Source organism: Pezoporus occidentalis, unplaced genomic scaffold (assembly GCF_034315485.1).
Source record: "Pezoporus occidentalis ecotype Australia unplaced genomic scaffold, CSIRO_AGI_Poc_V1 ctg223, whole genome shotgun sequence".
In the NCBI taxonomy this organism is placed as follows: Eukaryota; Metazoa; Chordata; class Aves; order Psittaciformes; family Psittacidae; genus Pezoporus; species Pezoporus occidentalis.
Window position 1 is genome coordinate 281,345 of NW_026914106.1, and position 12,633 is coordinate 293,977.

Genomic DNA, 12,633 nt, shown 5'->3' on the forward strand with positions numbered 1-12,633 from the left:
AGCTCAGACAGAACACGCTATTCCATGGAAAATAAGCTATGCCAGTCCAACAGGATCCCAAACACCACTGGCCAGCCTGGAGCAGGGCTCTGCTTTGGCAGGCAGCAAGTCCCAAAGCTCCGTGCACCATCCTGGCCAGGGGACTGAAATCAGAGCTCCGTCCCTGCAGCCGGTCAGTCCCGAAGCACCAGCCCTGCTCCTCTCCCGCACGGATCCTGCAGCTCACCACCAAGCAGCCTGGGAGTGACCTCTTCCTGCTCCTCCAGGCTGCAGGAAGAACTTGGGCCCATTTTTTCCAGGGTCTTATCCCAGCTCTCAATATCACATCTGGTCCTACGGCTTCCTAAAGCAGGCGGGGGCCAAGCCTGGAGTCCTTCCATCTTCCAGGAGTTTGGAAGCCTGGACCCCAGTGAGCCACTTTGCCTCTGGCCCCTTCACAAAGCCAACAGCTTTGTAAAATTCAAAGGAATGGAAGCAGGAAGGGAGCCTGATGATCTCCCACTGTGGCACTGCTCCCTGCCCAGCTACAGCCAATTATGCTTTCAGAGGAGGGAGAATGTTGTGGGAATACAATTACAGGTTTGTCAGTGCCCAAGTTTTATGCCTAAAGTACCTCAGCAATAAAAAGGCATGGCAGTGAATGCCGGTGCACAAAGCCCTGTCATGACAAAATAAGCACCTGCAGTAATTGCACCCACCCTCATTTACTCTGAAATTGCAGGACACAGAAGAAAATCACATGAACAAGGCAAGGCTTAAACCACAGATCCCAGCTCTTTGACAAGGAAATTCCAATCCCACCCCTCCCCAGCAAAATGCCACAAGCCCTGCGGAGCACCGGCCTGTGCATGCAGAGGGTGAGCCACCCCTGCCCTCCCTGCCACAACCCTGCAGTATTCCCAGCTACGCTCCATGCGGAGATGCAGCTTCACGCCACAGCAGGGAAGCAATGAGCAGAGGCCACCAACGCAAGGAGAGTCTTCTTCTGCCTTGTTGCTTAGTTTGCTGACAGCCTGTTAACAGAGGAGCTTGTTGCAGGCATATCTGTCTGACAGGAGGAAGCTAATAACCATTCTGGACTGTGTGCACATAAGCTCTGCATGGCTCTGCCATCATCCGAGGTGCGCTCTTGTTACAGATCTCTCCTGCAGCCAACGTCTCTGTGATACACGGTGTCATTTCCAAGAGATGCTGGGATAAAAGTCAGTCTATCAACTCACAAAAAGCTCTAAACTACTGTTTCCCTGCCTGCTCATACGTTCCCTCCTGCCCAACCTCCTCTGCTTGTGCATGGGGCCAAACACACGCAGATGACCCGAAAATACGATTTTTGTGACTAGAGGGACTCATGGGAATGGTTTAATTGCAGTGTGCATCAGCTGTGACCTGTACAGGGTAGGTATAAAAGCAGCCATAAATGTAAGGATGAAAGGTTTGAACTTTTAAAATCGTAATTTAAATACAAATAGGATTTAATCACACAAGTGAGCAGTAAGGGGGTGAATAATTCCCTTTGGCTTCAGTGGCGGATGTAAAATGAATCAAGCCCCAAGAAAACTGCATTTAGCTCTGGTTTTTGAACAGGGCATAAATCCTAAAGAGCCTGAAGTCCCACGGCCATACCCACTCCCATCTCCTTACAAATCTCAAACCCAATCACATTTAAACCGAAGTCAAAATTGAAGAAAATGATGTGAAAATCAGCGACATCAGATGGGGATTTCTGCGAGTTGCTGCTGCTTTACCAGGGCAGGGCTGCAGGAGCGATGCTCAGCTGAACCGACTGATGTGACAGGGGAGGTTGGACTCTCTGCTGCAGCAGGGAGTGCACAGTGCTGAGACCCGACCCATCCAATCCCATCCCCTCACCCAGGGCTTGGATTCTGCACGCTGCAGAAGACCCAACAGAGAAACCAAAGGGGACCAGACCCTTCACACCCCAGCCAGCACACACATCCCCATCCGTGCCAAAGACCCAAGACAGTCTGTAGTGCACCAGCACAGACCTCTGCCAAGCTACGGTGCACCACCAGGCACTCCTACAATGCCAAACCCCACTGAGCTATTTCAGGCATCCCTGGAACTTAAGAGATTGCTATAGAACTCCCCACCGAGGACAGCCAGAGCTGCTCCCTGTGATCCTGATGTTGCTGGGGGGAAGCTGGGAAGCTACAAAGTGGTCTCTGCTATATAAAACATCACAAGGCTCAGAGGTGCTCCAGAGCTCAGCAATAATTCATTTCATTCCAGTCCACACAGCCTTTTTTTCTGAAAAAGCTCATTAAGATTCGCCCCTTGCCATCCTTTGCTTTTTTCCTACATGTTTTATAGTGAGAAACTGCTGGGAGCAGGGAATTTCTCTGCGCCCTGTTCAGCTCAGAACCAGTGATGCTCAGGGTATGGTCAGATGAGGCCACTGAGCTCTCCCCATTATCCACAGCAGCATCATCCAGAGCAGGGCAAGGGGCAAGTGCTGTTACCCACTCTATGCTTTCAGTTCCCCCAGCCCTGCCCAGCAAATTCCTCCCTGAACACCATGCGAGGGGCTTGTTTCAGGGCCCTTCTTTCACCCACTGCCAAGAGAAGGCACATTTCTGCAAGGAGCAGCAAGCCCTGCTCCTCAGGAACTGCAGCAGGGAAAAGCTGAAGGCTCATGACTGCTATCAGTGCACATCTGACTGCGCTCGAGGTGGTGTGTGATACGGTGTCCTCTGCATGCTCCCCTCCTCTGACCTAATCTTTATTACCAGTGGTACTTCTTTGGGGCTCTGCTGCCATCTGAAACCCTCTCCTAATGATGTCTGACACATCAGGCACCACCTCCTGCTGGAGTAAGACACAGCTGAGAGCCTTTGGAGTTTCAAAGCCTTTGCTTCAGGGCTGGTAATTTCCATGCTGTTTAATTTAACCAGTAACTCGTAACCCACCTAACTATGCAGACAGAGAAAGGAAAAAGCAGTTTAGACCCAAATCCCAGCCTTGCCACCTCCCGTGTCCTCAGCAGTCAAATGGGAACGAGACAAAACGCAGATTCTTTTCCCAGTGTTATCACTTAAAACAAGCACAGTTCTGTCTGCTGAAGCTGCCAAAGAGCAGCCAGAGCCCCATCCCATCCCACCTCATTCTGGATGCCGTTTTAGTTCACTTGGAGAAACAATAAACATGATAAAAGCAAACACTCTGCTCAAGTTCTCAGAGAAGCAGGGAGCACAGCAGAGTGCAACTGATGAGCCCCACTCCTGCTCTGCCCCTCAGTGAGCACAGATGGGCATCAGGAAGAAGAAGAAAGAAGGAAAAAAGCATCTAAAATTTCACTTACACTTTAAAAGCTTGCTGTAAATTAAAACAAATGAGGCCTGGGAAGCTGCTCTTACTGGGGACAACAAAACCAGAGCTATAAACCAGACTGGAGCAGGAGTCCCAGAAGGAGTCCCTGCAATTAACTCACTTCCAAACCATTTGTACGGTTTGGAAAAATCAGTTGTGACTTCTCCCTGCTTGCCTACCCCTTTGGATTTCTTCACCAATGTTCTAGTGGGTAAAAGGCACTGGGATTAAGAGCCCATGAGCGTCAAGGTGACCCTCCAATAAGTCTGCTGCTCCCACCTGCACGATCGGAGCTGGACTGGTCCTGGGGCAGGAAGAGACGGTCAAACATCAGCCCCTTGACTCAGAAGTCAAGCAGAGGCTTTGTGGTTGAAGCTATGAGAGCAGCACGCTCGCTCGCTCTGCAATGGGGAGAGCAGCTCCTCTCCCCTGTTTATGCTGTGGGATTTGCACCACGTCCTCTGTCTGCCAGGGCTCCTCAGCCGTGGGTCCGTGTCGGGGCTGAGCCCCTCCGTGCTCCCCCAGCAGCAAATCTGCAGAGCAATTTGCACCGAATCCCCTGGGCAGGCGGGTGCCAGCGACCTGTGGAGCCCCATCAGGGCTGATTTGCCTCAAACACGAGCAGCAAACAAGTGGCTGAGTCACAGACCTAAGGCACCACGGAGGAGCTGAGTGGCTCTGGGCTGTGCCGGAGCTTTCCATGCCATTCCTTCCAAGCACCTGCCTGGGCACTCCAGCTTCATCTTCAACTGCCCTGAATTCAATCCCCAAATTAATCTTTCCTCTCCCTCTCCTACAAATACCTGCTGCAGAGTGTTGAATATAACCAAGTGCAGCAGAACACCGCCTTGTAGTGCTTGAGACTCGCTGTGAATACAAATGAGAAGCCCAGCACATGGTTTATCACTGTGAATTACTTCTCTATATTGGCCAGTCAGCACTTAACATTAAACGACTACATTATAGGTATGATGTTATTATTATGCATAAAGAATGAAAAAAATTCTTCCAGGGATCTGTATCTTGCTGCCTCCGGAAACCTGATGGGTTATTTCCCCTGAGATTAATGAACAGAGCCTTTCCACTGAAAGAACAAGAGAACGGAGAAAACCCAAGACCCGAGTGTATTAATAACATGATTTAGTGTCCTTTCAATCAAGAGCTCCATCAATTTGGAATGTATTTCCAATTCGTTTATAAACTCTGAGCTTTTAGCTTTTGAAGCAGCTGGAGAGAAGCACTTGCCCAGGCCTCCTTGCCCTGGGTACCCACTTCACTGCAGCTTTTGTTCTTTCCCCAGTTTGTTTTTAAATGCTTTTCTGTAACAGCCGCAGCGAGCAGCAGAGCTCAGAGAATCCAGCTGGGGGATTATTAGATTGGATTGTAGGGTCTTACTTGATTCCTTCAAATGGAAAAATAAGGGGTTTGGGGCTTTCAAATACTAAAATATGCTTACTGGATTATAATTTGCATTTTGCATTTCTGCTTAGGGTAAATGACTCCTGCATGGGCCAGTTCCAGCTCTATCAGAGATGTGAAGCTATTGGCATTTCGCATTCTGCTGAATTTCCTCAATAAAGTGATACTGAATTAGTCCAGGATACCCACAGGCTTTAGGCCAAACTGGAGCATTTCCGATCATCAACCTGGATACATGATGTAGACCAAGAGACGCGATTCCTGCAGCGAGCCCCTGGACTTGGGGATGACTGGACGTGAGGACCAGATCCCAACAGCTCTTCCTACTCTCCATCTCAGCCCAGATGTTGGCACGAACCTGAATGGCCTGAAACCCTTGCAAAAACGTGGCACATCCTCTAGACTGAAAAAGGCCCTTGTGAGATGTGACCTGCACGTGCTTGGAAAGGGGAACTCTGAGGCTCCTCGACACACGCAGCATTTGGAGGACACGACGAACAACAGCATTATTCTCACTGCACCAGGCCGTCCCTGACAATCGACTCTGCGGGAAGGCTGGGGACAGGCAGTGACACAGGAAGGGGATGTGGGGTTGGGAAAGTACCTTCGCATTCCGGCTGAGTGCCGCTCCAGGAGCCGTTGGCTTGGCAGGACCTCTCGGATGAACCCCGGAGCACGTAGCCGGGCTCACAGCTGAACCGGACCACGCTGCCCACGTCGAAGTCATCTCCCAGCCCAATGCCGTGAGAGGGGATCCCTGGGTCTCCACACAAGCCCTGGCTGCCTCCTGTGAAGAAGAGAGCACGGTATCAGCAGAGTAAGCAAGTCACGGGGCTTGTCTCTTCTTCCCTCTCAACTGCATGTGCTCAGGGGGCCAGCGCAGAGGCTTGGACTGTGACTGACTGCATTCACCTCTGCCTGGCCCTCAGCAGTGGGGAAGCTCCAGATGAAACAGCCCCCGACCCCAGGAGCCTGCTGGTTTTACGCTGCCTGGAAAACACGGCCATAACTCCTGCATCTCAAGATGGAGCCCTCACCAGCGTTCTGCAGCAGCTGCTCCAGCAGGCAGCAGCTCCACTGCCAGCATCAGTCATGTGCATGGTTCCCCTCCAAGCAGGAATTACGACACGTTCCCAGCCACCTCAGCACGCCCTCTTGTATCTGCAGAACAGGAAGCTGCTGGGTTTGGACACCGAGGCAGGAGGGATCCAGCTGAGAAACATCCGCTCGTACAAGTTGTGAGCACTCGGAGCTGCTGGCGGGGAGTGCGGGGACAGGAGGGAGGCAGCAGCTGCAGCGGACGCCTCGCAGGGGTGCTCTGCAGCAGGCTGGAGAAATGCCCACGTCCCCGGGGCCTGACACGGGCTCACACCGTGCAGGCCTGCTCTTGGCTTCCTTGCTAACGATCTGTGTAAGCACATCCTCCCCCAAGCCAGGAAAGACTATGTCTCTCCTGCAGCTGGTAATGAAGCTCCTGGCTCCTGGACCTTCTGTGCCTTGCTGCAGGTACAGCCTTTGCAGTGTTATGTGTAATATAAAACATAATGAGTGCATCCATCATCTAGGGAATGTGCTTGTTTGTAAAGAGAAGGGGGAGACTGCTCCAGGTTCAGCATTTCCTTTCACATAATGACTTACATCAAAGTCTTTTGTTTCATCTTGCAAAAGCTGCTGTCACACCGTGGGACCTTCCGCAGACAACGGAGAACCTTTGGCAGTAGATGAGCAGAGCTGTGTTCTGCCTCTTCACTGCTTTTGTCACTGTATTGCCTGAGTTTGGTGTAAAAGAGGAGCCTCTTCCCAAGCCCTTGGGTGGAAATAGAGGTTCTGAGCATTCACCTGGCCCCAAGTCAGAGAGGGGCTGTCAAATGCCACCAGCCTTGGTCTATAGCTGCCTCCACGAAGTCATTCAGAAAAATCCCACACAACACATGTCAGTAGGAACGAGTCAGAGTAACACTGAATGTTTCCAAAATTCCACCCCCAAAGCTGACAGGAGAGACAGTGAAAACCACATGGGGAAAAGCACGAATTAGAGCAGAAAACCCTTCCGAGCAGCTACAGCTCAAGGAGCCTGCAGAGACAGCTTCCAAATGGGAGGATGGCTGCTTGATTTCCTTCTCCCTTCCACAGCAGAGGTTAAACTTGGTCAAGTGGAGCTGCTAAATCTAAGCGGCATAATTAAAAATTAACACTTGTCCCAAATGCTTTGCTCCAGCAAAGTTCTTTCATCTGCCCCATGCTCTCCAAGGAACAAGCGACGGGATGGCACAACGAGGGCTCTGCACAGCATCCTGCACCCCTTCTTGTGGAGGCCATCAGGGGAGATCCCAGCACCCTGACTTCAGGAAGGCTTGGCTTTTATTGGAATGCATGAGAAAGGTGGTCAGATGCTGCACGCATGATGCAAGGACCAAATTTTTTGTGTTAGATACATTCATCCTTTACAGACCCTGCATGGAGAAAGGTGTAAAGCAGCAGGCTGCAGGACACCTCCCACCACAAACATTTGCTGCAGTGAGTTATTTCTCATCTTGCAAGCTGAGTGGTTTACTCTGCCAGTGTTTATCACCCAGCTTGCAGGAGCTGAGACGTGAGGATTTTCAGACTCTTCCACAATCTCCCTGTGTAGCCTGTGCTATTTCTGCAGCTCAGCAGAGCTGAGGAACGTCAGGCTGCCCGCTCACAGCACAAAACGGGGTAGTGGAGGACAGGAACGCCCCATCCCGTGCTTCCCAAAGCCCCCCTCACCTGAGCAGTGCGGCAGGGACCCGCTCCAGCGCCCATCCAGCTGGCACATGCGAGTGGCGTTGCCGACCAGGGTCCGCCTCCCGAGGCAGCTGTACCGCACCACCGAACCCACGGTGTACTTGTCACCCGAGATCTGAGCGTGGGGTGGGGAGCCCGGGTGGCCACAGGAGACCACTGGAAGAGACAGAGGCAACAGCTTCAACCACGAGGAGCTGCGTGCGATGCAGCAGGTACACAGCAAGGTACTGCATGTTTGAGGGTGCTGCATGGGTCTTGGCAGCGTAAAGCCACTGTCTGCCTCAGAGCCCTTCTGCAGACATGAGCTCATCCTGTCCCAGCTGACAGGGGTCCGTGCACAGACACCCAGTCTTGACACCAACAGGCATTTTGCAGGCTCCTTCTTAAACACGAGTATTTCCATGCACACGGCCTCCCACCCCTGGCAGCATGAGGTCCTGCAGCACAGAGCTGCAATCGATGCCGTGTCACACCTGAGCAAATTCCCTTGGCAGATTCTGAGCACTGCTCACTCGACCACTGCTCGTAAAATACCACCACTAACAATAATTAATAGGTTTACTTTAGCTCAGTGATCAGAGCGGAGACAGGGAGAGGCTGTTGACAAATACACTGACAGATCTACGGGCTGTGAGACACGTCTGGATGGGGATGCTCAGTGTAAAGACCATGCACCACTTGCTTTCTGAAGGAAAGCATCAGTAATGGATATCTTCTCTCCCTCTGCTACAATCTAAAAATACCAGTGCTGGCATTAGGTAGAAAACATGATGTATGCTTCAATAAAAAGAAGAGCTTGCCTATGTTTGGGCACGGGGGCGTTGAAATATACTGGTGCAGAGCTGTGACTAAAACCAAGGGCGCTTTGCAAGGAAATGGGTTTGATAGCTAATACTTAAACTCACACTGTAACTAACAATTTAATAACAGATACTCCAGCAGCGTCAGCTAAGCTTAAACCTGGGCTGATTTGAGGGTTTTTAAAGGATTTATGTACACAGGGGGAGAACTGCTCCTTCCGATGCGCTCGGCTCTGCTCCCATGTCCTTACTGGGCTCGCTCTCCCACTCCTCAGAGGGGATCAGCTCTGGTTTACTCCCTCCTCAGCAACAGGCATGAGCCAACATCTGCAACCTCAGCTTGTCTGGCACCAGCCTTCTTAATTCCTGCTTTAGGGACTGCCTGGCAATTTCAGGTGCCCAGCTCTACACACTGTAAGGGGCTATGGGATTCAGCACGGAGCACATTGTAAGCTTGACACAGAAAACAGACATGCAAGTATCTCTTTTTTTCCCCAAACTATTAAGCCCATGAATCCCCATCATCAGTTGCAAAACTGACCTGAGCTTCCAAAGCTTTGAGAATGCCCACAAATCCTGCAAGTCAATGGATGCTCAGCATTTTAAGGAAGGAGATCCCTTTTACTCAGCTGGAAAGCTGTGGACTAAGGGAGCCTGAGATCTCACGCTCCCAGGTTTTAGAAGGTAACTACCCCCAGGAGCCCTGTGGCTGTGGTAACACACTGTTATCACTTGTCAGTTCCCCATGGCCTGTGCAGGGTGCTGCGGATGTGAGAAGGTGGCATGCTGCTAACAAAAGGAAAGGAAAATGTGCCGAGAGCTACTGTGTATGACTAGGTGTTGAAGGATAATACAAGAGAAAACAGAAACAATCATGGCTTTGGAACAGCTACACTGGTTTGAACTTCAGGGGCTCCATTTCCGATTGCTGTAGTGATTTGTTATGCCACGTAAGGAGCTCAGAGCTGCTTTGGTCTCCAGGACACAAGAGCTGTGCTGGCGGTTGCTCTGCCACTGGGCAGCCCCACTTCAACTCTAAACACACTCTGGACCTCACTTTCCCCCAGTGTAAGACAGGGACATCACCACCAACACCCTTCATACAATGCATGGACCGGGTATTATCACCACAAGTATTTCCTGTCTTTGTATCCTACTGGAACTACCCCTTAAGCCAAACCATCACCCAGAACCTCCCAGTTATCTGCAAACCCCAGTGGCAGAAAGGGCCAGGATACTGTAAGAAAGGGGGAAAAATGCAGAGCAAGGGCCAGGAAGCAAATCCTCTTCAGTACCTGCTCTGCAGCAGAGCAAAGCTGCATTTATTTCACTGTCACATTGTCATTTCCCTCCCCATAAGCCTTGGGGATGGGTGGGTGTATGGGAACTCAGCCGTGCCCTGTCCTCAGGGTAACAGCATGCAGCTCCCCATGAAGGAGCGCTGCGGAAGTTCTGCTGCCCCTATCCCCCCCAGTACTGTCACTGGAGCTGAACAGAACCAGTAAAAACTCGGTGGGAGCTGAGGGAACCATCTCTAACAGCGTTTCTTCCCTCAGACCACAAACTTTCCTTCTGCGGGCAGGATCCACAGGCCGTTGATGCTGACGGAAGGATTCCCATGGATTTCAAAGGGCTCTGGATCCAGACTTCTCACATAAGGGTCCAGCTAAGCATCAGAGAACTACATGGGATGAAAAGCTGTGGTGGATGGGAATTATTCCAAAGAACTTACAAAGACACTGTGGGAGGGCACGGTCCCAAGTGCCATCCCCCTGACAGGTAAGGACATGAGTACCCAACAAGTAATATCCATGGCTGCACTGATATGAGACAGTTGTTCCAAAGCTGAATCTGTGAGGACCACTCGGCTGCACTTGCCGGATGCTGTTTTCCAGGTGCCCGGGGTCAGTACAGTTTATGACTGCAAACAAACAACAAAAAAAATACAAAACAAAGGGTGTAACAAAGAACAAGGGATTCTCCAAAATGAGCAGGCAAAGGGGAAAACCGCAAAGCACATTCCACAAGTGAAGGGGCTGCTCAGCAGCAGAGCCCTGCTCTCTGGCCCCAAACTGGGACTTGCAAGCTAGGAATAACTGATTTCTTGACTGACACAGCAACAGTATCGAGAGATACTGGATTGGAGTACAGAGGGAGGGAGTGCAGGGAGGGAATCTGGCAAGTGAACTGGAGTGCTAACACCAATGGAAGCAGTAGGGCAGCCCAGAAGGAGAAAGGGCTCTGCACAAAGAGCATGGTGTTTACTTTGAGTGAACTGGTTACCAGTGTGACCTCTGCTAAGGGTCTGGCCTGACAGCCTTGTGTCCTCCTCACTTACAACACTCACTTGGAGGATGAAACACTTTACTATGAGGGTGGTGAGGCACCAATACCCATTGCCTAGAGAAGCTGTGGCTGCCCCATCCCTGGCAGTGTTCAAGGCCAGGTTGGACACAGGGGCTTGGAGCAAGCTGCTCCAGTGGAAGGGGTCCCTGCCCGTGGCTGGGCATGGAGCTGGAGGAGCTTTAAGGTCCCTTCCAACACAAACAAGTCTGGGATTCTACACACAGCTGAGCAGGGTCCAGTAACAGCTCTGAGTAAAGCCCACAGGATAATCGTGCTTGTTGCATAAGATTTACACAGGCCACAGAGCTCAAACATCATCTGTACATCCCTGAGGAACCACGACATTTGCTTTACATGGATTTACAACGGTGTCAAGCAGGACTTTAGAAACCCAGAGTAACCAAGAGAGTTCACTGTGCCCCATCCAGGGCAGAGGCACACACTCACCACGACAGGCGGGCAGGCTGCTGCTCCACTGTCCATTGGCCAAGCACTGGGACTGAGATGCTCCTTCCAGGCGGTACCCAGTGTTGCACACAAACTTGGCCACATCATTCAGGTTGAACTGGTTCCCTTGGGTCAAGCCATTGGCAGGGTTGCCAGGGTGGCCACAAGTGATGGCTACAATTAAAAACCAGAGATATTATGTTTTTTGTTTGGATTATCTATTGGAAATAATTCCCATGAAATGGGATCACCCCCCAATCAACCCTGAAACTCACACCAACCAAGGATTTGTGGCCAGTTCTGTTGGAATACTGAATCAAGTTGAGAGCAGATACCTTTGTTCATTTTACTGGCATAAGAAATTCCCTGAACCACTCTAAGCAGCTGAGTGCCAGCATCCTACTGACTTAGACTGTAAATCCCTAGAGCTCCTCTTCAAAAACCCCAGCTACTGCTATTAATCTAGTGCCTTACATTACCCTGGGCATCACACAGAGTGATGAAACCTGATGTCTTCTTCCCTCTCCCTAGCGTAAGTCGGATGTATGCTCACTGCAGTATAAAGTAACACCTGCAGGAAGAGCTAAGAGAGAGGAAAAATATGAGAAAAACCAGGTTTCCTGCAGATGGCCTAAAAAGCTTCAATCTTCTTGCTTTAAGTTTGCAGAACTTTGGGGAAAACCCTTTATTTCTAAATCCCTGAAATAAGGGGTTTGTGTAGTTCTTGTTTCTGTGGTTGATGTGAGTGTGGGTCAGCGACAAGGTAGAGGGTGAAAGGGAACTGGTCTAAGCTGCTCTGACATCACTCAGGGATGGTGCAGAGGCAAAGGCTGGAGCAGCAGTAAGCACGGGCAAGAAGGAAATTCACAGTGGTTTTGCCTGGGCTGCTCTGCTGGCACCTGGGAAGAGATGGGTGATGCAGGGAGGATGCAGCCCCTGCCATGAGCGAAGCCCAGAGGCCTTTGCAGCGAGTTCCACTGCACACAAGAGAAGTCAGGACACGCCACGCAGAGATTCTTGGCTGCTTAAGGAATGTGACATCTTCTGACAGCAGAGGACAAAGCAATATTGATCACTGCCACGCTGAAACAGGGTAATGGTCCATCAGTGGAAGTCCAGCAGCTCTGCTGTACAGCTGCCAAAGCCAGGAGCTAGAGGGAAAGATGTAATTCCCACAAAAGATCCATAACACATTTGACTGCCAGGGCTGGACTGTACCACAGGGATGGGAATTTATTCCTCATGCAAGCTGGTGACAGGTACAGGTCTGAAACACATGAAGTGCTCCAGCCTTTCGGTGCTGCAGGAAGCAGACGTCAAACTCTTCGAGGTGCTTCTGAATACGGTTATACATGCTTTGAAATAGGTGATGGATTCTGTCCCAGAAAAAAAGGCTCCCCACAGCTGGCATGGACTAAAAAGGCCCATTCACACAGAGGAAGCAACTGTAGCAGGCTTAAAGAGAAAATAGCAGGACAATAGGAAATGATAATGTGCTAACACACAGTGTCCTGAGCTGCTTCAG

The 12,633-nt window shown here is 50.8% G+C and overlaps 1 protein-coding gene across 4 annotated transcripts in view; it reads right to left on the minus strand.

Annotated features, from left to right (window-relative positions):
• The window catches only part of CSMD2 (CUB and Sushi multiple domains 2), a 291,426-nt gene that overhangs the window by 16,957 nt on the left and 261,836 nt on the right, over positions 1 to 12,633 (minus strand). For all 4 annotated transcript variants that reach the window (XM_062620680.1, XM_062620679.1, XM_062620678.1 and 1 more), the window contains 4 exons: positions 11,109 to 11,282; positions 10,048 to 10,236; positions 7,498 to 7,671; positions 5,351 to 5,533 (listed from right to left, as the gene is read on the minus strand). In XM_062620680.1, coding sequence (XP_062476664.1) covers positions 5,351 to 5,533; positions 7,498 to 7,671; positions 10,048 to 10,236; positions 11,109 to 11,282 — 720 coding nt within the window. The remainder of the gene's footprint in view (positions 1 to 5,350; positions 5,534 to 7,497; positions 7,672 to 10,047; positions 10,237 to 11,108; positions 11,283 to 12,633) is intronic.